The sequence below is a fragment of the Artemia franciscana genome, chromosome 15 (genome assembly GCF_032884065.1).
Source record: "Artemia franciscana chromosome 15, ASM3288406v1, whole genome shotgun sequence".
NCBI lineage: Eukaryota > Metazoa > Arthropoda > Branchiopoda > Anostraca > Artemiidae > Artemia > Artemia franciscana.
The window spans coordinates 3,922,270-3,947,883 of NC_088877.1; the positions used below are offsets into that span (position 1 = coordinate 3,922,270).

Sequence of the window (25,614 nt, forward strand, 5' to 3'; positions counted from 1 at the left end):
ATTTTGTCAGGCTCTTAGCTTTTGATGGGTAACTCTAAACTCAATGAACTTTATATACCTGGTGTCAGCACATAAAGTCAGTTATTTTGACATATTAATTGTCATCAAAATTCTCTCTTCTAAAAGTTTTATTACTGTTACCCAAGGTCGTTCTTTACTTACTGTTCACTACCATTAACTGTTTTATCTAGACTCCTTCACGACAAATCTTGTAATCTTGAATTCTTCATTACAGGTCAAACACTGTAGATAAGAATTGTCTTCATTTGATATTTAACCCCGTTCGATTGAACCACACTAGTTAATTTTTGAAGAAGAGGTTACTTACTTAAAAACATTTTCAAAGGTCATCTCATTCTGGGAAACTAAATAGCCACCATAGTACATACATATTGCATATGCCCAATTAGGTATTGCTTGAGAAAATCCAAACGTGACTCCTCTAACATGGGATCGTCGAACTGTTCTTTCATGAGACTTTCTCAAAGCTTCAATATATTGCTCCAAAAATATTTTTTCCAGAGATAAGCCCGCAATTGTTCGGATGTTTGAGATGCCTTCCATTGCAATCTGCAAGTGGAACAGTGAAATCATATATAGAACAGAACTGGTTGTTAAATTGTAAATGCAAAATATTATTCCTAGTAATATAATAATATTTGTTTCTAATGATGATAAAAGCCCAAGCTTAAAATCAAAATCTAACTAAACATTCAGACATTAAGTCGAAATTTAAATAGCATTGGAACCTTGAGATGTTTATTCCGATAATAAAAAGAAATATTTTCCATATAGTTTGTCATTTTTTAAAGTCTTTGATATATTGCTTGAGAAAGGTCAGCAGGTGTTTAGAAATTTAAACTGCCTTCTATTGCTATATGCAAGCAAAGGATTACAGTCATGACTCATACATAACTCATACTTCATAAATCTAATATTTTTCTTGTCTAAAGTTTAGATGAAATTTACTCCGAGACCATTGGGCTTATAAAAAGAAAGGTATATTTGCTCCGGCTGCCAAGAAAGGCCTTCACTGCACAAGATTCTGATATTCACTCTCAGGAGTAAGCTGCGATCCACACTTCAGTCAGAATTAGTCAGAATCTACCGTAGTCTAGCTAGCCAATCCAGTCCACTAGGTCTCACTTGGATGGTTTCTTTAGGAAGACAGATTGTCAATACCTATGAAAAGGTATTTAGGCTCTCATGTATATAGGGATTCTGGGTAACATTTCTTCAATAGCCGATGTTTCGACTTGTCCTTCCCGTGTCATCACCAAACTTTTTGATAGTTAAAGTCTCCTAAGCGTAATGTGACGTGACCAGGGATCCCTAGTGAAAAGCGTTCATAGATTTTCTTGTCGTTATTGCACTTTTTCACAGCACTTTTGTTTTGTCTTTGGTAAATTCAGAAATATTATCGTCATGGCTTATAAATAGGCTGTGAATTTAGGCATCTCGGACGGTATATGATAAATCTTAGAATTTCTAAGAATGCAAGGTTCTTACCACTCACAAGGTCAAATTAAATATTCTATAAAATCTAACCTTGACAATACTTATTTGCCTATGTCCTAGAAGCTCTAGAAGTAGCCTACACGGGTTCCAATTACGCAAATACGTAAACAGCCTTGTATTTAAACAAGGTTTCATTTTTTTGTTTTTGTAAATGAAGATGTAAAATATTTTTCTTTAAGATATAGAAAGAGAAGACTTTTTTCCATTTCTATTTTCACAGCGAAAATACCAAAAAATTATTTTTTTTAAATATATGGGACAATCAGCCCTAGAGTTCTTTTCCCTATTGATGTCTTTGGAGATGCATGGTGTTTTTAAGGATAAGTTTGACTGTAGAATAGCAATCTCAGTGAAATTAATAATACCAACTTAGGAATATGGTTGACCTCGGCAATGGAAGTAGGATTTAACTTAAAATAGTCTACCATTTCAATCAAATTTAGGATATGTTTGCAATAAAGTGGTATTTTAAGCCGGTGGAGCTTTCTATAGGTACTCATGCTTGAGGCCTTCCCCTGTTCCACAATTTTTCGTGAAAATCTTTCAATAAGCAAGCTGTTGCCTGTAATAAACTAGTATTATGTACAAGCGGTATTACTACTGCTTATGTTTGGCATTTATTCATTCTAGGGCTATATGCGTTAGTTTTTGCATTCTAAAGGTGATTCTTCAAATGAAAGTATATTCGAATAAAAATAGTTAAATTAATTTTGATTTCTTAGTTTCGACATCATTATGTAATATTAAATAACAAACATAGAATTTTAAGCTAAAATAGCTAGTCAACAGTCTGTACAGATACACTCAAACCTAGAATAAAGCATCTATTAAATAATTGTTACCACAAGACCAGAATGTCTAAAATTACAAGTTTTAAGGACTTGTGAATAATTTTGTTTTGATGATGATGATGATAAATGTATTGCCCGTTTGTACGACAAAAAAAAAGAAATTGTCTTAAATTGAGTAAAAAGTAACAAGAAAAGAAAAAAAGAAAACAAACAAGAAAGCAAGAAAAAACAGCAAATCCACATTAGCCTAAATACATAAACCAGTAAATCCACATTAACTAAATATATATAACACAAGAGGCTCCACAAACTAAATTACACCATAGTAAGGCAAAAACTATGATTAGCATCCAAGCCCCCCACAAACCGATCACACTGATCTTTTACCCACTGAACTAGTTCTGTGAGACTATACTTTCTCACAACATGAGTATTTCTAATCCAAAGTGGTAATTTCAGTAAAACTTGGCATACTTAAAATAAATTGGTCGGATATAATTCAAATCAGTCACTGTAAATATGTGCCAAAATGGGGAAAGTGCAAGAAGGAGTGGCTTACAAAAATTGAATAGACGCGGGCTAGGGCCTGTCGATTAAATTTCGATTTTCATTTATTTCACTGACGTTTCATTTTACGTGTTTTATATTTTTACACACAAAGGAAAAATTGTCAAAAACAATTTACCTTAGCAGATTTTTCGACAGCCTTTCTTTCAACGGCACTCTGTCCCATAACAATCTTTGCTTGAAGAAAGGTCGCCACAAGTACCAATGGAACAAAGCAAGCTGTGACCAAACCCAATCGGTAATCAAAATATACACTTAAAATTAGCGCTATAGTGAGCGTCACTACCACTTGTGCAATTGTACCAAGACGAGATCCTGTTGCCTATAAGAAAATAAATTACAAGACATGATTTTGCTGTAATCCATAACAAAATGTTCACCATAACATATATCTTGATAAATTTGGCTGCAATTTTGGAATCTTTTTCAAATTACAGTCTTTCAAATTATTTCGGCTGTATTCAGAAATAAAATGTATGCCACAATAATGTGCTAGGAATTTGGCTGCATTTTTGGCAATCTTTTTCAAATTTCATGTCTTTTAAATTATTTTGACTGTATGATGACTGTATGAACACTAAAAAGAAAGAAAAAACTAGAATAAATGAAACTAATAAATGCTACAATCAAAGGCAACAATCAGGTATAAATATCAAATATTAACATCAAACCAGTCTTCTAGTTGAATACACGCATCTCTTCAAACATTTCCTTAATACTTTATAGAAATTTGGTTGCATTTTGGGGAAGCTTTTTCAAAATACATAAAAATGCGATAGCTTGTGCCTACACTTGTTTTAGTATCAGCTGCACTGGATACGGAGATTAACAGCCAAGAGGGCCATTGACCTCTCCTTCCCCTTAAAACAGGGTGAATGGGGTCAGAACTGTTTTGCCAAAATTAAGAAAAACAGTTTTTATATTAGAAAAAAAGTTCTATTTCACGTGAAAACAAAAAATAAAATTCACATACAAACTAAACATAACACTTAGTCTGTTGCCTTAATAATGGTATGATTTAATATTTAAGATTCAATATTTAAGGCTGAATAATATTTCAGTCTTCATTTAATAATGACATTCAATGATGTTATAATTGAATGAAACGATAAGAACTCAAGCGTACTAATCGCAAACCATGTAAAAAAGAAAAGTTCAAAAATTCGAATCCCTTAATCGATGTTGAAGCATTATGTAACATTAAATCAATATTAAAATCCTCCATTGCACAAAACGGATAGTGTTATTAGGTGAGAGCATTTAACAATGACTAATATTGTCTTAAAAACTTATGAAGACTAGACAATGATGGCGGATATGCTACAATTACCCAAAACGAATTTACTCTCTCATTTACTTCTACTAAACAACACTCAGTTAGCAACTCAACATTCCAAATCATAAATTCATTAAGTAAAGAGAATATAAGAGAATCCTATAAAAATACCCACTACTCCCCTCTTATTCTGTTTCTGACTAGCATGAAAAAATCGTAAATTTTTACAATGTTAAAATGTATTGTTTTCATAGAGAAATATTTTACATTGTACGAACCAATCTATTAACATCTTAAAAAAAAATTGTTGGCTTTTGTTTAGTTCTCTATAATCCAAAAATGACAGCCCTTTAGAAGTGTTTAGCCCTTTAGGCCCTTAGACTTATTTAAAGTTGGAAGACCATCAAAATATGAATATTTCTGTTTGGTTGCATTCTAAGGTTCTTTTGAATCTTGGTCTAATAACAAAAATCTATGAAAATATTTGTTTAGATCAAGAGGATTTTTTTTTAGTTCATCCAGCCTACCGAAGGGGATATATAAACTACTCAAATCATCCATATTCCAAACTGAGGAAAAGTTCTGCTTCCAATCTCAGTGAGCCACTGAGATTGGCTTTTTTATATAATAAAAAAGAGGAAAGAAAAAAAAATGAAAATAAGAAGAAAACAATAAATAAAAATAAGAAAAAGAATTGACTTCTTACAATTGACAATTTAACCAATTTAAATTGACAATTTAATAAGAAGGTTTTGGAGTCAATTGATGGTAGATTAAAAACTTTGGAATGCCGTATTTCAACAGTGTAATCTGGACATACGAATTTAAAAACAAAAGTTAATCGTGTTGAAGCTGAAGTTACTGGTGTGAAAAGCGAAATTGATGAACTCAAGAAACATCTCTGTGTTGTCTCGGAAGAGGCTCGTTTCTTCAGAGATTCTACATCTAATTTATCAAACCGCCTAATGTCCCTTGAATATATATCTAATGACAGCAACCTAATTGTGTGGAATGTTCCGTGTGAAAGCCAAAATGAAGCTAAAGTTATTTTTGAAAAAATTTGTGAGGACGGTCTGCAGATGTCTGAAGTACCAGAGTTCTCTATTGTGATGGTAAAGAAGGAGAAAAGATTTTTTAAAGTGAATGTTCGGTCATCTGATGCTAAGGTAGATATATTAAAAAGAGGTAAACGGCTGAAAGGCAAGTCAGTAGCTAATCACATTAACATTCATGTGAGTGATGATGCACATATTTCTATTCGTGTTGCTTGAAAAAAGTTATTTGCAATGAAGGATAAATTGACTGCACTGGGTATATCGTCTTGGGTTTCGAATTCCATTCCGCCAGTTATATGTATCGAAAGAGCAAATGGAGTGAAAGCTGTTTATCGATATGATCAATTAATTCCCCAAATAAGCCAACCAATGTGTTTAGGAGGTGTTCCACAGTGAAATTATAATTATGTATTATGTCCATGTAATTTTTTTTTTGTTCTTTTGCCCTTTGCTTATATTTTTTCTTTTAATTGTATGTTTGTAGATGTTGTTTTTGTTGTCAAGATTAATTTATATCAAAGAGAAAAGTAAATAATTTCCCTTTTTTCCCTTTTAGTGTGAGTGTGTGGTGCGTTTGTGACTGTATATTGTGTAGGTATCCGGTAAATAAATATTGAGAATTTTGTAAGTTTGCAATTCATTCCTTCCTTGGCCGATATTGGAGAGGAAAAGTATTGCTTGTATTTTTTTCTGTTTATATATTTTCTTAATATATTTTCTTTTAATTTACTTATTGCTTGTGTTAGGGATAGTTATTTCAGTCATATTATTGTTGGTTTTATTTATTTCCGTTTTTTGAAGGAAGTCATTAAAGGCTCTTTTAACTTTCATTCGTCCCGGGATTTACTGAGAAGAATCATATTGGATAGTTATGATGATGAGCAGTACCGTTTAAATGATTTTGAAAATGGTTTTATAGATTGCGTCCACTTGAGAATAATCCACGGAGTTAGTAGATGAAAGTAGATTGATTGTTGTAGAGGAAAGTAAAATAGCAGTACGCTATATTAGCCCGGTTGATATTTCTGAATCGATGCCTAATGACTCTCTTGCAGTTTTCCATTTGAATTGTCGGGGACTGCAAAGCAGTGTAACATATTTAAATGAACTATGTATGTCTTCTGGAATTCAAATATTAGCTCTAGCCGAAACTTGGTTACAGAATCATAATTCTAGTTTATTAGAAATAGGTAATTATCGATTGTGTCTTAAGAATAGGGAAACTCGTCACCGTGGTGGACTGGGTGCTTACATTAGAAAAGACTTGCTAGTTATAGAAAGAGATGATTTAAGGGTTAATAGAGAAATGGTATTTGAGAGTTTGGTATTAGAGGTTAGCAAGAAATCCAAGGTGTTTTATTTGGTTGTTGTTTATAGACCTTCGTCAAGAAATATTAGTGAATTTTTTATGTTACTAGAAAAACAGTTGGACATGATTAGGAGTAGAAACTTACCTATATTTGTGTGTGGTGATTTTAATATTGACCTAATGAATTTGTTTATTAATACAGAAGTTAGCCAGTTTTTAAATAATATGCTGAGTTATGGGTTGAAGCCTACGATTACAGTCCCAACTAGGGTTACTATGAATTCAGCATCGTTGATTGATAATATTTTTGCTAATGTCAGTTACCATAATGCAAGTGTGATAATAAATGAAGTATCTGACCATTTTGGGATATTTTTAAGTGTTCAAAATTTTTTTAGTAAAGGTACTAGGCTTAACTCAAATTCACAAAATAGATACAAAAAAAGTGATCATTGATAATAATGTGCTCATTCTTTATAAAGTAACGTTAGAGAAATGTAATTTTGAATTTTTAAATAGTGATGAACTAGATATTAATGCTAAGTTTCAAAATTGGTATTCAACTATAAATAGTTTATTGATTGATTGTAGTATTTGTAAAAATGCAACTCGTCGTAGAGAAACTCCAAAGAAACCATGGATCATCCGAGCTCTTTTAAAGGGTATTATTAGAAGAAGATATTTGTTCAAAATGTGTGCAGCTAGTAATAGTGTAAGTGATAAAACAGAATACAAGATTTATAGTAACCAGTTAAATACACTACTTCGTAAAGCCAAAGCTGATTACTATCGTAATAAATTTAAATCTTGTGAAGGTAACCCTAGAAAAACATGGCAAATTATAAAATCCGTCGGAAGTCCTAATAATGATGGTATATTTCCTGACGGTATACATAATGATAGAACAAATGCTGATAGAGTGAGCCGTCATTTTGCTAATGTGGGGAAGGATTTGGTTCAAAGTATAGTTATTTCTGAGCATGGAGGTAGTTTTAAGAAATATTTATCGAGTGCAAGTGATGTTTCAGCTTATTTGAAGCCAATCAACGCTTCTGAGCTTTCTGAAACATTGAAAAAATAAAAAATTGGAGCTTCAGGCTCTGATGTTGTAACAGTTAAAACTTTAAAGTATATTTACCCTGTTATTTCCGGTCATTTAGTGTATTTATTTAATGAATGTTTAAGGACTGGAGTGTTTCCAAGTTGTTTTAAAATTGCAAAAGTTATTCCTGTCTATAAAGGTGGAGATAAAAATGTATTAGGAAATTATAGGCCCATTTCTTTATTACCAATAGTATCTAGATTGTTTGAGAAATTGATAGTTAAAAGAATGGTTGAATTTTTGGAGAGTAAGTCATTTTTTAATCCAAATCAATTTGGTTTTCGGAGGGGTTTATCTACTGAGCATGCTGTTTTATTTTTGACAACTTTTGTGAATGATGCGTTGGATAATGGTATGAAAGTCGCTTCTGTTTTTCTTGATATTGTAAAAGCTTTTGACTGCGTTGACCATTTTATACTCATTGCCAAATTAGAAAATTACAGTTTTAGAGGACCATTTCTTGAATTACTGTCCTCGTTTTTAAAAGAAAGAACTCAATATGTACAACTAGGGGATAATGTTTCTTCAGTCAGTAGTAATAAATTTGGAGTACCTCAAGGATCTGTTCTTGGTCCCCTGTTATTTCTAATTTTTATAAATGATTAATAACTGTGGCTGCACAAACAGGAATTCAGCTATTGAGTCGTATTAGTTCTTGTCTGGAGTTTGTACAAAATTGGATGAAGCTTAATAAGTTAAATTTGAATTATAGTAAATCATGCTTTTTATTGTATGGTAGGAGCTCAAATTATTACCCTTGGATAGACAGACTTAATATTGCTGATATGAGTATTTTAAGAATAAATTGTACAAAATATCTAGGAGTTTTAATTGATGAATGTCTCAGCTTTAGAGAACATATTGATTATATTAGTCTTAAACTCGCTAGGAAATGTTGGCATTTTAAGAAAGTTGCAGTATATTTTCCCAAGTGATACTTTAAGAACACTGTATTATTCCTTAATTCACCCTTATCTGCTATATTGTTGTAATGTTTGGGGTAGTACATTTCCTTATCATCTACATCATGTTCGAGTTTTGCAGAATAAAGCGCTTCGAGTGTTATGTGGTGTAGGTTTTAAAGACTCGGTACAAAAGAGGTATATAGAATGCAAAGTCTTGCCTTTAGCAGGACTTATTACTTTTTGTCGAAGCCTGTTTGTATATAAATATTTTCAAAATTGTTTACCAATATGTTTTAAAAGTATGTTTGAATTAGGAAGTGATATTCATACACATTCTACGAGACAGTCCGATATAATTCGTCGTCCGCTTGCTATTACCCGTAGATCTCAATTTTCTATTCGGCATCTAGGACCCCTTGCATGGAATTGTTTTCCTACGACTTTGAGAAACATGGATAGTTTTCTTGAATTTCGGCGGGAATTAAAGCTATTTTGCCTTAATATTTATGGTTTTGATAGTTGAGTGGACCTCAAGTGGAGCCAAGATGTTGGTTTTGTTTTTGGCGATACTAGTCAAGTGGTTTTAGTTTCTTTTTGTTTTGTCTCTTTTGAAGTGTAATTCCGTTTCGATTGAAATGCAGGGTAATTGATTTTTTCTTCTTCTTCTTTTCTTTTCTTTTTTCTTTTCCTTTTCTTTTCTTTTTTATATTTTTCTTCTTTTTCGTATTGTTTTTATTTGTATGTGTATTGGGGTTGTAAGCCCAAACAAGCTTTGCTTTGGGCCAAACATTTGGACAAAACATTTGCTTGTTTTGTTTTGTTATTTATATTAATAAACCCATCTTTCTCTCTCTCTCTCTCTCTCTCTCTCTCTCTAACTATTATTATTGTCATCATCTAAAGGAAATTTAACACGGATACCTGAGCTAAATCACAAAGTAACTGCAATCATAAATCCAATCATAAAAGATCATAAATAAATCATAAATCCAACCAAACACACAAAACGAACACTAAAATTTACTTTCCATATATTACTTATGCCTCTCACAAAACATTATACCATTTAAGCTTCACTTGTTTCTCATTTTCAATCAAGCATTATGCAGGTGGGACTCCTGGGAGGGGGGAACCAAACACTAGTTTACCTCTCTCTCACTTCTTTTAGTTTTGTTTTCAGGGAATTACGAATATAACGAAATCCTTTTCTCACACATTGTGTTATATAAACATTGAGAGATTCACGTCCGGCTATGCTTCTGAACAGAGTTTCACGCAATTTTTTGTTTTCTTGAAGGAAATTTGTCCTTATCATCCTGGAGCTGGATTTTGATCAATCGATCTCTAAATCCAAATATCTCAAATTGACAATTAATTCTATGATTAGAAAAAAGTGTGTCGACTTGGTCTTTAGCCCTCGATTTAGATTCAAGTCTAATATTCCATAAAATAATATTCCTTTTCTATCCAATTTTCTGTCGCAAGGACTCTCGATTCTAATTGACCCAAACCAGGTTCCTTTACAGTTTTTTTTGTGATGCTGATTTTTCCTGCTTCACACTAGATAGCTTTTTTTGGTGTTTCTCTCATAATTTCTAGATCTTGAAAACGAGATGCTAGGGACTCCATGATAGTCTTCTTAATTTTCGAAACATCATTTTAAGTTTCTTCGACAGTTTCAAGGAAAAAATTTAAGCACAATAGATCTTTCTTTTAGAAAGCACAGTGAAAGCCATCATAGTTATCTCGACAACTGCACTGAATCAGTTGGAGAAGCATTTGAGTAGTAGGGGATATATCAGTTATAATAGGTACATAACTGTTCTGTGGAAGGCTCCATACCTAGTAATCATGCATTGCTGAGCTATTGCTACTGAAACTGTCCTCAAGCGCGTCCATCTCATCATTGAAAAATAAATATGCCAATAAGACACTGATTCCTTGCACCAGCAAGCTGGGGTGGTAAGCGTTTGGGATGGACTCAACAAGCCTTATTATCTGCCCTTGATCTCAATAGACGGATGGCGAAGTCCATGCAAGGATTTGTCAGATTCAATTTTGAATAGGCGTAAAAGAGCGCGGTCACCTGTCACAATGAATTCTACCTTATGTGCCTGATATCAATAACACATTGGACTGGCTTTCAAAACCTTTAAAAGCGTAGAAAAAACACTGAATAGTGTGGTAGCACTGATTTAATGTATGGTAGCATAACTTTATGTAGAAGATGCTAAAACTTTTGCAGGATCAGCTGGATCTCCAGTCCAGAAACAAAGAGTTGCTTGATCGGGTTCTCCATAGTCCAACAGCAAGACCAACAAGTCAGCATCATTTCAAATTAAACAGTTGTCCCTCTTCTTAGCTGAAGCAAGTGCATTTTTACTACTAAGACGGCTGTAGCCCCTTTGGTTTACCGGAGGTAACACCTTAATTGCATACAACATGTTCTATGGGTAGGGAAGAAAATCTTTTTTCATCCAAAAAAGCTTTATAGTGGAAATGATATAAAATAAGGACACTATTTTTTTCTATCACTTCAGATGGGTATAATTGACTCACTTTCATAGCTGTAGAAAACAGCATCAGCTAAAAATAGAAATACTAATATACAAAAGGCTTATAATATGTAGCTAATTCTCAGTAAGTGGATAAACTCCGGGTCGACTTGCAGGACCCTGAATTTGAGGTAAGACTTCTAGTTTGGGATTAGAGCTGTCACTGATTGTGACTTAACTAATGAAATAGCACTAGTCGTCAACTTTAGGTCACAGCTACTCATGGCTTTGAAAACGCTTCTGGAAGAAGATGCAAAGATGGATTATCCATTAGCTGGAAGAAAATGAAAGTACTGGCATTGTAGCCAGAGTCTAAAGCCGATAATTCTAATTACTTGGTCACCGTGAACCAAATCAAAATGGTTGGTTATTTCCCTTATCATGCTTCTATCGAATCATCATAAGGATCCATTGCCTGCAAAATTGTCAACGGCACGGCCAAGCCCTCTGTGCGACTGATCTCAATCTGATTGATCCTACTATACAGAGCTTAAACTTGGCTTGAAACTGCAGCTGTGCAGCGCCGTCTCAACAGTGTTCAATCTAAGTGGCTTCGGGCAATTAAAGGAATCTGATGGACAAACTTTGTCAGAAATAGCCAACTACGAAGCATGAATTCCTAGTGTCCCTTGTCACACCAGGTTGCCCAGTGAACACTTTTCTTGCTCAGCAGCTTTTGCAGCAGCCTGCTGACACTCTGGATGGGATTTTTCACGACTTTGTACTAATCAGTAGCAGCTAAAAACGTCCAAGAGGAAGACCCAGTTTCAGGCAGAATAACAGTCTTAGGAAATTCCGTGACCAGGCTGAAGTTTCACTGTCTGACGCAGAGACTCTTCAAAAAGTCTAGCCTTAATTACTGGCCACGGGGCTTCATAACGCACGAGTAATGCAGAAAAGAATATCAATAGCTAATATATGAGCGTACCAGACAGATTCAAACCATCTGTTGACATCTCAGCAGAGAGCCGTTAAATTAATAGAGAAGCGTCTATTTCAATGGTTTGACATCACCCATATATTACTATTATGCAGTCAAGTCTACTGCATGATCTTTTTATTAAATGAACATGAGAAGATACGTTCAATCGTCATTGAGTTGAGTATTTTCATACCTATCTTTAGTGTCACATTAACTTCCAAGTTTGGCGCAGCTCCTAAACTGGACAAGATGCTTAGCGGACTCTCAGCACCTATTACTGGGCCCGGTAACTGCACAAAGTTGAGCAGCCACAGCATATCTGAGATTTGACACGTTCTTTTCGATATGATAAATGGATGACTCAACATGCTGGTCTTTTGTCACACAGGTTATTGCAGTAAGAGATTGCATAAAAGGGTCAATTTGTCCACAGGCTGACCTTGACCATGTTCATACAGCCTTTTTGAACACAAAAAAAATCCATGACTTGTTATCAGACCTCCAAGTGCTTAGGAGTGCATCTAAATAGTTTGGAAACTAATTCTTACCAAGAACTGTTTTCATCGAGGTCATTTGTCCATTTTGTCCATCATCTGCTTTACATATGACACTGGGATTTGTGCGGAATTTCAAGCAAATGTTGCAGAAAATGTGGGTTTGGTTAAATTTGGTTCGGAATAAAAAAAAAAGATGGGTTTATATTTGATTTATTGAGAATGAAATTTTAAAGTAAAATATATCACTAGTAGAATTTTCATTCCTTCTGACCTCAATTAGAGTATGAGTGAGTAGAAAAATGATTGGATTATTAAAATTTGACATGACCATCTCCTCTCGGTCTAAATTAGTAGAAAACAATTTTCAAGTCAAGAACATACTACACAAGTTACAATATGGATAGCAATTTAATTTTTCACCCACTCCTCAACTCTTCCTCAATATTTTGTGCCGAAAATTTCCGCTGCTCAGACACCGATCTGAAACCGATCAGACACCGATTTCCGACCATTCAGACCATTTAAATGCTTTCAGACCATTTAAGCTTCAGCTTGGCAGAAACTGTATGAATTTATATTTATAAATAAATATACTTTATAGTCTTCATTTATTGGTGTCAAAAAATTTCAAAATATACTTTTTTCAACAGTTTGTGCACATGACTTGTGCGTACCCGGTTGAGCAGTAATAGCCACCTTGATCGTAAAGGTAAGGCAATCCAATGGCAAGACTCTTTGAATTGGCTTATTCCATAATTTCTCAAAAATTATCTCAGAAGCTTAATGTTTAGTAGCGGGGGGTTACATTCCAGTGGAAGCCTGTCCGTTTATTGTAAGTTCATTTCTGAGCCCCTCTAATTGTACTAGTGAAATGACTAAGGCTAAATATGTCGAAGGAGAAAATATTCTATTTCATTTTTGTCAAAAGAAAAACTAAAAAAAAGGATTCAATATATTATTACATTTTCGCAGAGCTTTAAAAGTTTGGTATGCTGATTTATTTTTTGATTTTGCAGTGTAGTGTTCTGCATACAATTTGTGAAACAGACATTCTTAAGTCTTTTGACGAAACTTAATTTTTGTTTTTACAAAAATTAACATTCTTAAGTCTTTGCCACCCGGAGAAATATTATCTTTACTACAACACTAATAAGATCATATTTATGCTATGTCATCCCACTACGCCATCAACTGTATTTCATTACTCGTTATGTCATTTAACGTCATCTACTTGCCCCAGCCCACTTTCTTTAATTCGGAATAAATCCTTCACAAGGCATATAATAGAGTATCAATGCTCATTAAGTGAAAGGGTTACAGAATCAAATAGATGGTAAGACTAGTCTCCGTTTATTTCATCATTTAATTGTTTTTCTACCTGTCACTTCACTTACTTCGACAAAAATTCTTTTTAATAACATTCCTCTACTCACTTCTTGAATACTGGCAGGGTCTCCAAAGAAGGGTGCACAAAGAGATCAAGCACTGTTTTTTTCTTCATCATACCATCCAATTTTCTGCCTCAGCATAGCAGAAAAACTAACATTAGCACTAATACTCACTACAACGTCTTAATACTACGCAAGCTTGTTGCGCCAACAACTAAATATTAAGGTTCAACACGTTCTTAATAGTAGAAATGCGTTTATATATCTATAAAATCTTACTTATTAGGACAAGGTCTCAAAACTATTGAAGGCCTTCCATGGTCACTGGCAACGCTGTCGCTTGCCAACCATGCCATCGGTGAGCCTAAAGTTTGTACCTGTCATCCTTAATTTTTTTTAAAATAATTGTCGGAACTGATTGCCAAGGCTTGATAAACATAACATTTATGTTCAATTACGCTTTGATAGTCTTGGCTTCAGTTGGGGAAGAGAAAAATACGAATTTAAAGTATGAATGTATTTGTTTTGAAAAATTTCGACTCAACATCTGACTATTGATGCAACTCTAAAGTTAAGCTATAACACCAATAACAAATTCCTCTACTCACCCCTTGAATACTGGCAGCGTCTCCAGAAAGGCGTGCACAAAGGGATCCAGCACTGTTTTCTTCTTCATCATACCATCCAATTTCCTGCCTCAACATAGCAGAAAAAGTCCATCCTCGAACTCGCGATGTTAAACGTTCACCAGCTATCGCAAACATGAATGCCTTCAAAAGGAAAACAGTTCACCCGCAGTTTTAAAATCTCATAGCTAAAACAAGTAATTAAAAGAATTCTTTTTTTGAGGACGATGCTGAGTTATTAGGCATGATACATATTTTTCAAAGGGTTTTGATAATATGTGCTTCTTTTCTTGAAACATCAAGAGAAAAAAAAGGTGAGAGAAATATACGATAATATACATGATAAAAAATAAAGACCCTACAGAGTCATTTCTGGTGCAATAAGTTTCCACCATGTTCGCCATCCCGGTTGCAGTCTGTTTCACAGAGACAGGTAGTAAGTCTGATGCCTAACCGTGCAGAGACTTGGATTGATCCCTGAGCACCCTATTGCTAAGTGGAGATTTATCCACAATGCTACCACTAGGATGGTATATACTACCCCAAAAATTGTTGAAAGTGATTTGGTGTGCTACAAGGTAAATTGAACCGATTCAAAGTAACCTTAAAGCAGTGTTAATAATTTAGTATTATCATACCATTAGTCGTGATCATAGAAAAGCACAACCCCAACCGTAAACGTTGATTGGAAATCAGTTCAGCTAGTGATTTCAAGTGACATTTCATTTGGATTAACCGTCATCGTTCTGTAGCTGCACTGGATTTTTTTATTAGTTGTCAGAACATTAAAGCTTACGGTCAGTCAATTTATCTTTAAAAAAGGAGACCTTACAAAGGAACACGTCTGTCCAGTTAACATTCACTGTCAGAAACAAAATTTAACCAAATATATGTAATAACAATAATAATAATAATAATAATTTATTCTTGCTACTTCTATTAAACACCAAAAAATTGGAGTATATAAAAAGAAAAAAAGGAAACAAGAAAATCAAACACAAAAAAATTTCTTACGAAATAAAAACTTGAGCATTGAAGCTTGTACAGCACGTATGGGGTTTGAATTTGGAAAGCAACTTCACTGCCCTTTTCCGGGTACTTCTTTTCAGAGGATGGCATGACATCAACTGGATTAGCAACGCTCAGAGACTGTAGGATCTGAGGGTTACGACCCTGTTGTGAATATCTGAGCAGGGATTTTAAACATTTGCAGCAAACTGATTGCAATTACGATGGCACAGATTGTAAAAACGAAATCCTATAGTGCCGATAGGTTTAGACCTTGTTAGGTTTATAGTGAGAACAGAATTTAAATGAGTTATGATTTATGACAAATAAGGAAACACATTAATTGTCTTAAATTCAGAATTTAACAGTTGGGAACTTAAGAATTCTCAGAACCATTTCACGTAACTCTACCTGATTTGGTCATGGAATCAAAACCTTAATATTTATAAAGACCTGTCTATGGCAGAGACTCAGGAAAATGGATTCTATCCTATACCAACGTGTCTTGAAATAGAGAGGTCCTTAAATCTCAAGTTCCCACCTGGAATTTATTCTGTCATCTGTTTGAAAGACAATTGTCTCCTCAATGTATATTCTGCAAAAATTAGCACTGAATAAAAACTCACCTTGGAAACATCTTGCAAACTATCTGTGATCGCAGTTACTTAATTTTGAAAACCACACTTAATTTCTAAGTAGGAAAACCAAAATCCCTTGCCACATGAGAAAAAAAAGCTCCTGCATTGTGATTCACGCAATAAAGAATTGGCCAAAATTAATTCAAAGTCAGCAAAACACCACAACCTCGGCCGGTCCAACGGGGGTGTTCCGACATTCCAGCTGCAGTCAACTGGTTCTTTTGTCGGTGGTGTTCGAAGCATACGCCGACACGTTGCCAGGGTTGATATTCAGCATTGGAAGTACCGATTAGACTAGGCAAGGCTCTGTAAAATTCAGCCTATTGGCACCAATGGAAGTAACGCGGAAGTATTGGCCTCGAAAAGTGCCCCTCCTCCATCCCAATTTGTTTAAAGTCTCACTCTTTACACCCTTCCATAGAATTCCCATTTTTCCTACATCTTTCCTTACGACATCCTCCCAACCCATTTGGAGACAAACTGATTTCCATCTGGCCCTAGATGGTTGGCCGAAAAGGATGATCTTCGGCAATGATATCATTCTTCATCCCCAGAAGGGGTCCTAACCATCCAAAACTTTATCTCCTCATAGCCCTAGACAGTAGAACAGAACCATGTTTTTTTACAGCCTACTGTTTTAAATTAATTGACATAACTGAAAAATTTTAGCATGCTTTAGCTTCAAATACAATTATTGGTTATCGGTACTTAGTTTCTTATAAACTCTGATGGTGTACTGTTAGAATTGTATCTTCAGTGGATTTAAGCTTAAGTCAATAATTTCACAGCCTGTCACAAAACTGATAGAGGTTTTCTTGTAACGAGGTCAGTTTGAGAGCTGTAAACGTGATAATTTCGAGAAGCTATCAGAGATTCGAGAGTTAATTCCTTATGGCAAACTTGAAAGTTTCGTTGATATTCAAATCATTTGTCGTAATTTATGTGCTTGTATCGAAGATGAAAACACAGAAATATACTACTACTACTAAAAAGTCACCACAGCATCAAGCTGCCTGAGGTCAAAATAGCTACGCATGAGACGGTTGCCCGAAAAGGTTTGTCTTTGGCAATCTGTCATCCTTCATCCACAGAGCGTGCCCTGGCCATCTCAACCTTTCTTTCCTTATAGCCCTAAAAAGCGAATTGAACCACATTTTCCATACAACCTACAGTACGGGCACCCTGAACAATCTGTAGGCAATTTATCTGGAAAATATCAAGAAATCTTCATCCACTTTACAGAGCACCCATGCTTCAGAGCCATATTTGACCACTGTCATCACTCTACAGCTCAATATTCTAATCTTTTTTTTGCAGAATTATCTTCCTGTTCTTCCAAACTTTCTTCAACTGTAAAAAATCATCCTGAATGTTTACTATTTTAGTTTTAACATATTCACTGCTCCCACCGTCTTTACTAATAATATTGCCAAGGTAAGTGAAGCTGCCCACCTGATCAATTTTTTCATTATCCAATGTCATCTTTTTATCTTCACTTATTTCTAGCCTTAGTGACTTAATCATATTAACATTAATTTTCGAACCTATTCTAGCACCCTGAAATCGCGAAACCTCTGAAGTTCCTTCAGTTTACTCACACTTTCATCTAGGATGCTTAAATTATCAGAAAAATCGAAGTCAAGGAGAGTTTTTCCACCCAATTTGATTCTGTGGTCTCCCACTACCTTTCTTGTGCTGCTTAATACAAAATCCATCAAAATGATACGTATAAGGGGAAGAACACAACCCTGCTTAACTCCTGATTGAATACAAAAACCAGCTGCCAATGTATTTGTCTGGTATACCAGTCATGGATAAGATCTTTGCTAAATCTTTTCTATCAATAGAATCGAACGCTGGCACAAAATCTTTAGAACCGAGAACTTCTTTAGGACCAAAAATGTTTTACAACTAAGGCACTTCTCAATTACTAACTTGAGAGTGAAAATTTGGTCGACACATCCTCTACCTTTTCTAAAGTCGCACTGTTATTCTCTTAAAACTTTCTGCAGCATCTCTCAGTCTAAAGAGTATAATATTATTATGTAATTTGCTGCCTACAGAGACCAGACTAATGCCTCGATAATTCCGACATTCACTCTTATCACCATTCTTATACAATGGTTTAATTAAGGTTTTCCTAAAACTGCAAGGTACTCTCTCTTTTTCAAAAATTACATTCATAATCTTCAGTAGTTTCTAACCTTAGAGTCACCATATATAAGAAACTCATTAGCCTCAATATCAGCATCTGAAGTATTATTTTTTCAATCCTTTTAGTACTGTCGCTAATTCTTCCTTACAAAACAAGTCTTCCTTCATATCCAAAGTGTCAAAAACTTTTCATTTTTCTCTCTATCGTTTCCTCCAACTGTATGTCGGTTTAGCACATTCTCAAAATGTTCTGCCTATCTCTCTTTAACTCTTTCCTTATCACTAAGTGTGATAACCGTTGCTATCTTTAAGTGGGACAAGTCCAAATTGACTGCTCCCTCTCAATTTTTAAGATGTAAGTACAATTTTACCATTATGCCATCTACCTGTGTCTTCCAGATCCTCGATAATTTTATCTATGGCCTCCACTTCACGCCTCCTTAGTTCATATTTTAATGCCTTCTCCCCTTGTATTACTTTCCATTTGTTTGCATGTGATCTATCACTCAGACAATTCTCATACAAACCTATTCTCCTCTTTATTAAACCTAAAGCTTTTTCAATAATATTCCCACCTGCAGTCTTAATGTTTTTGTTTTCCTAAAATTATTCCAACCATCTTCCATATTGTAAAATTTTAAACTTGCAAGTTTGGTATTCAACTGTTCCTGGAATGTTTCTCTCAAATTCTCATCCTGGAGTCAATTAACATCATAACTTCTTGGAGGTAGTTACCCTTCTGACATTTCAGCTTTAAATTAACCCTAGACACTATTATATATTCATCTTTACTTTAACATCAGTAACAGCACTCCTATGTACCCTGGTATCTTGTATTGATCCTGCCAGTGCTTGGTTCACTATCACATAATCAATAAGGTTTGCTGTCTTGCCATCACGTGAATATCATGTCACTTAAGGGCAACGTTATTACCAAACACCATATCGGTTATAGCTAGCTTGTTACACCTACACAATTGCAAAAGTTTGTAGCCATTACTGTTTTCTTTCCCTACACCAAACTTACATGGGCTAGGATACCCTCTCTTCCTATCTCTAACAGCCTTTCTATCTCTATCTCTACCAACTTTACCACAATTTTTCTACCTGGGACCCTCCTGTAACTGTAAATAAAATTCATCTGAGTCACTTGTATTTACATCAGTCGGTTCAACAGGGGTATATACTACTATAATTGATACCCTGCACTTTTTAATCATATAATGAGCAATTAGTATTCTATTATGAATAGATTCCCAGCCTACATTCCCAAAATCCTGCAAAGATAGTGTGACAAAAGAAATAATTTAAGTATTGATAAGGAATTGGAGCGTCATTTTTGCTTACCTGAAAAAAACTAGCGATTCCTGCAAGGATTCCGACAAGCAAAAATAACAGGGAATATCTAATCGTTTCTTGCCTTGCAACTTCTATGTCTGTAAAACTTAGACTCTGAAATAAAAAATTAATTGAAATTGAATTAGTGCCATTTTAGCTAATGATTGAATCATAAGCAATGATTGCACTCGGTTTCAAGATAGATAGAGTATAAGAAACGGGATGATAGGAAGGAAAGGAGTTAAAGTAGTGACCTACTTGTAAGGGATAGAAACCTGAGCTGACAATCATAGTGTGGTACCGTGACCTATGAAATATACTGAGCTCAGAAATTGGGAGGGTGAGCTAGCCTTTTATTGCCAAAAATGTATTTGTATACTTGTAAAATATAATTTCATCTCCCTCCAAGATAAGAAAATGTTAGATAGACTCCACTGGCTACAAAGCCATTCTAATTTAAAGATCCTTTGTGTTTATAGTTGTAGCAGTATATGCAACAAAAAAAAGCGACTCACAAAAAAGCGATTGTTTAGAATGTAATATTGTCTTTCCATTGGTACAGTATACATAACATTAGTATTTTCGTAGAGGGAGGCGAAAACAACGAATAATATGACTTTACCATTAGTTCTTTTTATTTCAGATAATTGTTATGTAAAAATTAATAACAAGTAAAACTTAAAGGAAAAAATCCGGTTTCGTCACAAATCGAATTGGAATGTCACTATTTTTCTATGACACGGATACAAGATCGAAGGTTCAGAGATCTACAAACCTTTAATACAAAATGCAGTTTTAGGAAGAGGAAAATATTGCTGGAGGATGTCACTGGAGGATAATAAAATATTATTAACAATCTTAGTAGTAGATTCTCCAACAAAATCAAATCATAGAGTATGTAAAACTAAAACCTAAAATAAAATTTAGGAAACATGAAACCTTTAAACCCATATTCAAAATTTGAATCTGGCAAGTGACTTTGTGGCCAGCAAGCGACCACTTGGCTTGATAAAGTTTACGGAATTTCACATTTTTGGTCAAATATTTGAGAGCAATAGAGTGTCTTCCTTTTTAATTATACTTATCTGGCTAAAAACAAACAAAATCTGAAAAAATATAGCTCAAATTCTATCATGAGTTTCATGTCAACCGGTTTTTATTAGTGTTAATTTACAAAATGGATTACCGCACGTTTTTGTGACACAGCTTTTTCCTTCGAACTCGGGACCTTTCCGAGTCACCCAGGGTATTGGCGAAGAGGTAGAGTCGTTCCTCAATTATGCTGTCCTTACAACATCTTTCCTTCAGGGCTGAATGGACGTGTTTGCATTTAGTTGCTTTACTGATATGTTTTACAGAGTGAAAGTTTGCTTCATTAATACATTCCGTTGGTTAAAACTTCAGATTAAATTAAGTGTTTGTTTCTTAAGGCTTGAATTTGAACCTAGTTCTACAATTGTCAAAATATGCAATTTTTTAGAATTTTTTAGAAAACACATCAAACTGAAACACGGCTCCAGGGCTCCACGCCATTCTTGGGATATGCAGCTTTTCCTTCCTTTCTGACAGTTCACTATCAAACAGTTCATGGTAACGAACTGTAGTAAGGAGCGACCCGGCTCAATAGAATCTAAAAGTCTAAAAAACGGGATTTGATACTAATAGATACATCAAATGAATCGGATTTTTATGTTAATTTTAAACATATTAGTTTCATAAAATTTAGTCTTACCCATAAAAAGTTACAAGCCTGAGAAAATTTGCCTTATTTTTAAAAATAGGTGGAAATGCCCCTTAAACGTCATAGTATCTTGACCAAAATCATACCATCACGTTCAGGGTATCAGAGAACCCTACTGTAGAAGTTTCAAGCGTCTATCTATAAAAATGAGGAATTTTGTATTTTTTGCTAGAAGCCCGATTACGGGTCCATGTTAATTTGTTTTTTTTTCTTCTTTTTTTGCCAAGGGTTATCGCATCCACCCAGTGGTCCTACAATGTCACAAAAGGGCTCATTCTAACGACAATCAAAAGTTCTAGTGCCCTTTTTAAGTGACCAAAAACAATTCAGGGCACCAAGGCTCCCTCCTCACGCTCATTGTTTCCCCAAAGTCACCGGATCAAAATTGTGAGATAACCGTTTTGTTCAGCATAGTCAAATTATCTAATAACTATCTCTTTGGCGATAACTTACTCCCCCACAGTCCTCGGGGGAGGGGCTGCAAGTCACAAACTTTGACCATTGTCTATATAAAGAAATGGTTATTGGAAAGTGTACAGACGTTTTCAGGGAGATTTTTTCTGGTTGGGCGGGGGGATTAGGGGGGAGGGGTTACGTGGGATCATCTTTCCATAGAGAATTTATCATAAGGGAAGAGAAATTCCATGAAGGGGGCGCAGGATTTTCTAGCATTCTTTAAAAAAAAACAATGAAAAAATAAATACAAGACATTTTTTCAACTGGATGTAAGGAGCAGCATTAAAATTTAAAACGAACAGAAATTATCACGCATATGATGAGGTTCATCTCCTCCTGAATACCTCGCTCTTTATGCTAAAGTATTTTTCGTTATTTCAACTATTTATTCTACGACCTTTGTGATTCAAGGGTCATTCTTAAACAATTGGGATAAAATTTAAGCTTTAGTGTAAAGAGCGTGGTATTGACGATAGGGCGAACCCTCTCATATACTTAATAAAAATATACGAATATAGAAGCTCGTTAAGTAAGTTAATTCGTAAGTTACCTATATTTATTACTAATAAAACGTTCATAAAAAAATAAAAAGTTCTAGTTGCCTTTTTAAGTAATCAAAAAATTAGAGGGCAAAAAGGCCTTCTCCCCCGCCTCTTTTTCTCAAAATCCTCCAATTAAAATTGTGAGAAAGCCATTTAGCCACAAAAAATAATATGCAAATTTCATTTTAATTATTCATGTGCGGAGAACCAAAATCAGAAGATATGTTAATTCAAAAACGTTCAGAAATTAAATAAAAAAAAACAAGTTTTTTTCAACTGAAAGTAAGGAGCGACATTAAAACTTAAAACGAGCAGAAGTTATTCCGTATATGAAAGGGGTTGTTTCCTCCTAAACGCCCCGCTCTTATACGCTAAAGTTTTTTTTTTATTGTTTTAAAAAGTAGAGTTGTGAGAAAGGGTCAAACTTTAGCGTAAAGAGCGGGGCGTTTAGGAGGGAACAGCCCCTATCATATTCGGAGTAATTTCTGCTTGTCTGAAGTTTTATTGTTGCTCCTCACTTTCAGTTGAAAAAACTTGTTTTTTTTATTTAATCCTAGCATGGGCGATATGCATTTTTGCGCGTAAAATTGAAATTTTCAAAGCTAAAAAAGCACTTCTTTGAAAGTAAATCTTGAGTGCCACAAACACTAAAATTATAAAATAAAAGACTATAAAATGTATTTTAGGTGCAGTAATATGTTTTAGTAGGATAAAGGATTGGCAATCACAGAGACAGACATATTTAAGCCTTTTTAGCCACAAACTTACTAAAATAAGGTTTTCTTGCAATTTGATTGAGATTCAAACCAAAAACATCTTAGGTATACAATAAATGCTGAAGTATCAGTGGATGAGTTTACTGGGTTTTCCATTCGTTATTCAGTCAACGCAACAAGCTCTACAAGCTTTTTATCTCTATTGCTATATAAACTCTAAATATGAGTAACAAAAAGAATTTCCTCTTTTTCTGAGCTACACTCTCCGAAATTTTGACTGTCTTAGTTTTTATACCCTATTTGTCTTTTTTTCCTTGTTTTTTTTTTTCCATGAAATTAATGTCTTTGGTTTAATCACAAAATACAGCATTTATCTATCTATCTATCTAACTAAAAAGAACTTACTCCCAACACTTCTCCAAATAGAATGGCAAATGCTATATTTGAGCCTCCAACAATACAAGCAGATATGACACCAACAACCATATACGGCCATTCCGGACTGTTAGCTTTTAATAATCGAAAAATAGATATTTCCTTTTCATCTTCTTCTTCCAAATTTGGTTCTGATTGGCTAGATCCTCTCTATAAAAAATGTTGCCAAATCATTTATTTATTTAACGTAAAGCATAAACCTGCCAGCTTTGATTTATAGTTTATAAAAAAAATTTAACAAGCAAACTCTACAAAACGGAATTTTGATACCAATAGATATATTAAAAGAGTTGGTTTAGAATGCTGATTCCAAATATATCATTTTCATTAAGTTTAGTTTTACCCATTAAGGCCACGATCCTGAGAAAATTTGCCTGATTTTCGAAAAAACGTCAAATCGTTCCCTTAAAATTCATAGAATATTAACGAAAATCATACCAGCAGATGTAGCGTATCAGAGAACTGTACTGTAGAGGTTTCAAGCTCATATCTGCAAAAATGTGTAATTTTGTATTTTTTGCCAGAAGAAAGATCAAGGCTGTGTGTTTATTTGTTTTGTTTTTTTTCCCAGGAGTGATCGTATCGACTCAGTGGTACTATAATATCGGGAGACAGTCCATTCGAACGGACATCAACAGTTCTAGTGTCCTTTTTAAGTGACCAAAAAGATTGGGGGGGGGCCAACTAGTACACTTTTTTCTAAAAATCTTCAGATGAAAATTTTTAGATAGCTATTTTGTTAATATAGTTGAAATGCCAAAAAACTATACCTTTGGAGATAAAATAACCGCCCACAGCCCCAAGGGAAAGGTCTCTAAGTTATAAATTTGCCCATTGTTTACGCATTATATTTGTTATTGGGAAGTATACAAAACATTTTTCGGGTTTGAGGGGATAAATTTTCTGAAGAAGGGATTTTCCAAGGGGAGAATTTTCCACGGGAAGGAATGTTTTCACGGGGTGTATTCCTCAGTGGAAATTTTACCATGAGGGAATTTGCCAGAATTCCTATACGAAATTTTCCTTATGTCTTGCTTTCTCTTTGCCAACTCAATTTTATGTGTGGAAATGTTAATGGTAATTGTTTGGGGTAAATTTCATCAGGATTGAATTTTCTAGATACTATATACGTGGGGAGAAGGGATTTTCCTTGGAGATGGAGCCAGATTTTCTGGTATTATTTAAAAAAAAACACCAGAAATTAAAGAAAGAACAAGTTTCCTGTAACTGAAAGTTAGGAGCAACATTAAAACTTAAAACAGATGGAAATTATTAAGTTATGAGGGGGTCGCCCCCTCCTCAAAGCCTCGCTCTTTACTCCAAAGTTTGAATTTTATCCCAGTTCTTTAAGAACGACTCCTGATAAACAATGTTCGTTTAATTAGAAGAATAAAAAGTTTTTTGAAAATATTAAAAAAATTAAGTTTAAAGAGCAAGGTGTTGAGAAGGGGGCAAACCCCCTCATATATGTCTTAATCTCTTCGTTTAAGCTTTTATGTTGCTCCTTACTTTCAGTTTTACAAAAACTTGTGTTTCTGTTTGATTGCTAGTCAAAACGTCTCAGAATTATCAGAAAGCCTAGATAGATTATTTTAAATTGGTACGAAGTGTTCCAGAAAGAGGATTCGATAGCACTGGTAAAAATTTTCCATGGGGGTTAATTTAATTTTAGTCTTTTAGTAAATTAACCAATATAAAGAGCTTAGAATAGTATTTGAATCCTCATTTGGACGTGGGATTGCAAGAAAAGCGTCAGTTTTAAGGCGAATTTATTAGGGACAGAAACTTCCCATTTTACTACGGAGACGATGGTCTATTTAGGAAATTGAACTTTTTTTTTGAAAATTCTATCTTCTAAATTAGTTCTTTATAAAATTTAACTAGGGCGTATTTGAGGAATTCTATAAGTTAGGTTTATTTTTAACCCTTTCCCTCATACACAAAAAAAGTGTAGGGTTTTTTTTCAGAGATCATTACTGCTCAAGAAAGATCAAAGCTATGTTGTACGACCATTAGATTTGATATATAAGAAAAATCCATGGTGGGATATTCTCCTTCATATATAAGAGAGCTAT

General features: G+C 34.3%; 1 protein-coding gene across 1 annotated transcript in view; it reads right to left on the bottom strand.

Annotated features, from left to right (window-relative positions):
* LOC136036653 (ATP-dependent translocase ABCB1-like) overlaps positions 1-25,614 on the bottom strand; it is a 164,084-nt gene that overhangs the window by 21,517 nt on the left and 116,953 nt on the right. Inside the window, exons 15-19 of the mRNA XM_065718953.1 lie at positions 23,510-23,689; positions 19,659-19,763; positions 14,494-14,655; positions 2,995-3,198; positions 329-570 (exon numbers count right to left, since the gene is read on the bottom strand). Coding sequence (XP_065575025.1) covers positions 329-570; positions 2,995-3,198; positions 14,494-14,655; positions 19,659-19,763; positions 23,510-23,689 — 893 coding nt within the window. The remainder of the gene's footprint in view (positions 1-328; positions 571-2,994; positions 3,199-14,493; positions 14,656-19,658; positions 19,764-23,509; positions 23,690-25,614) is intronic.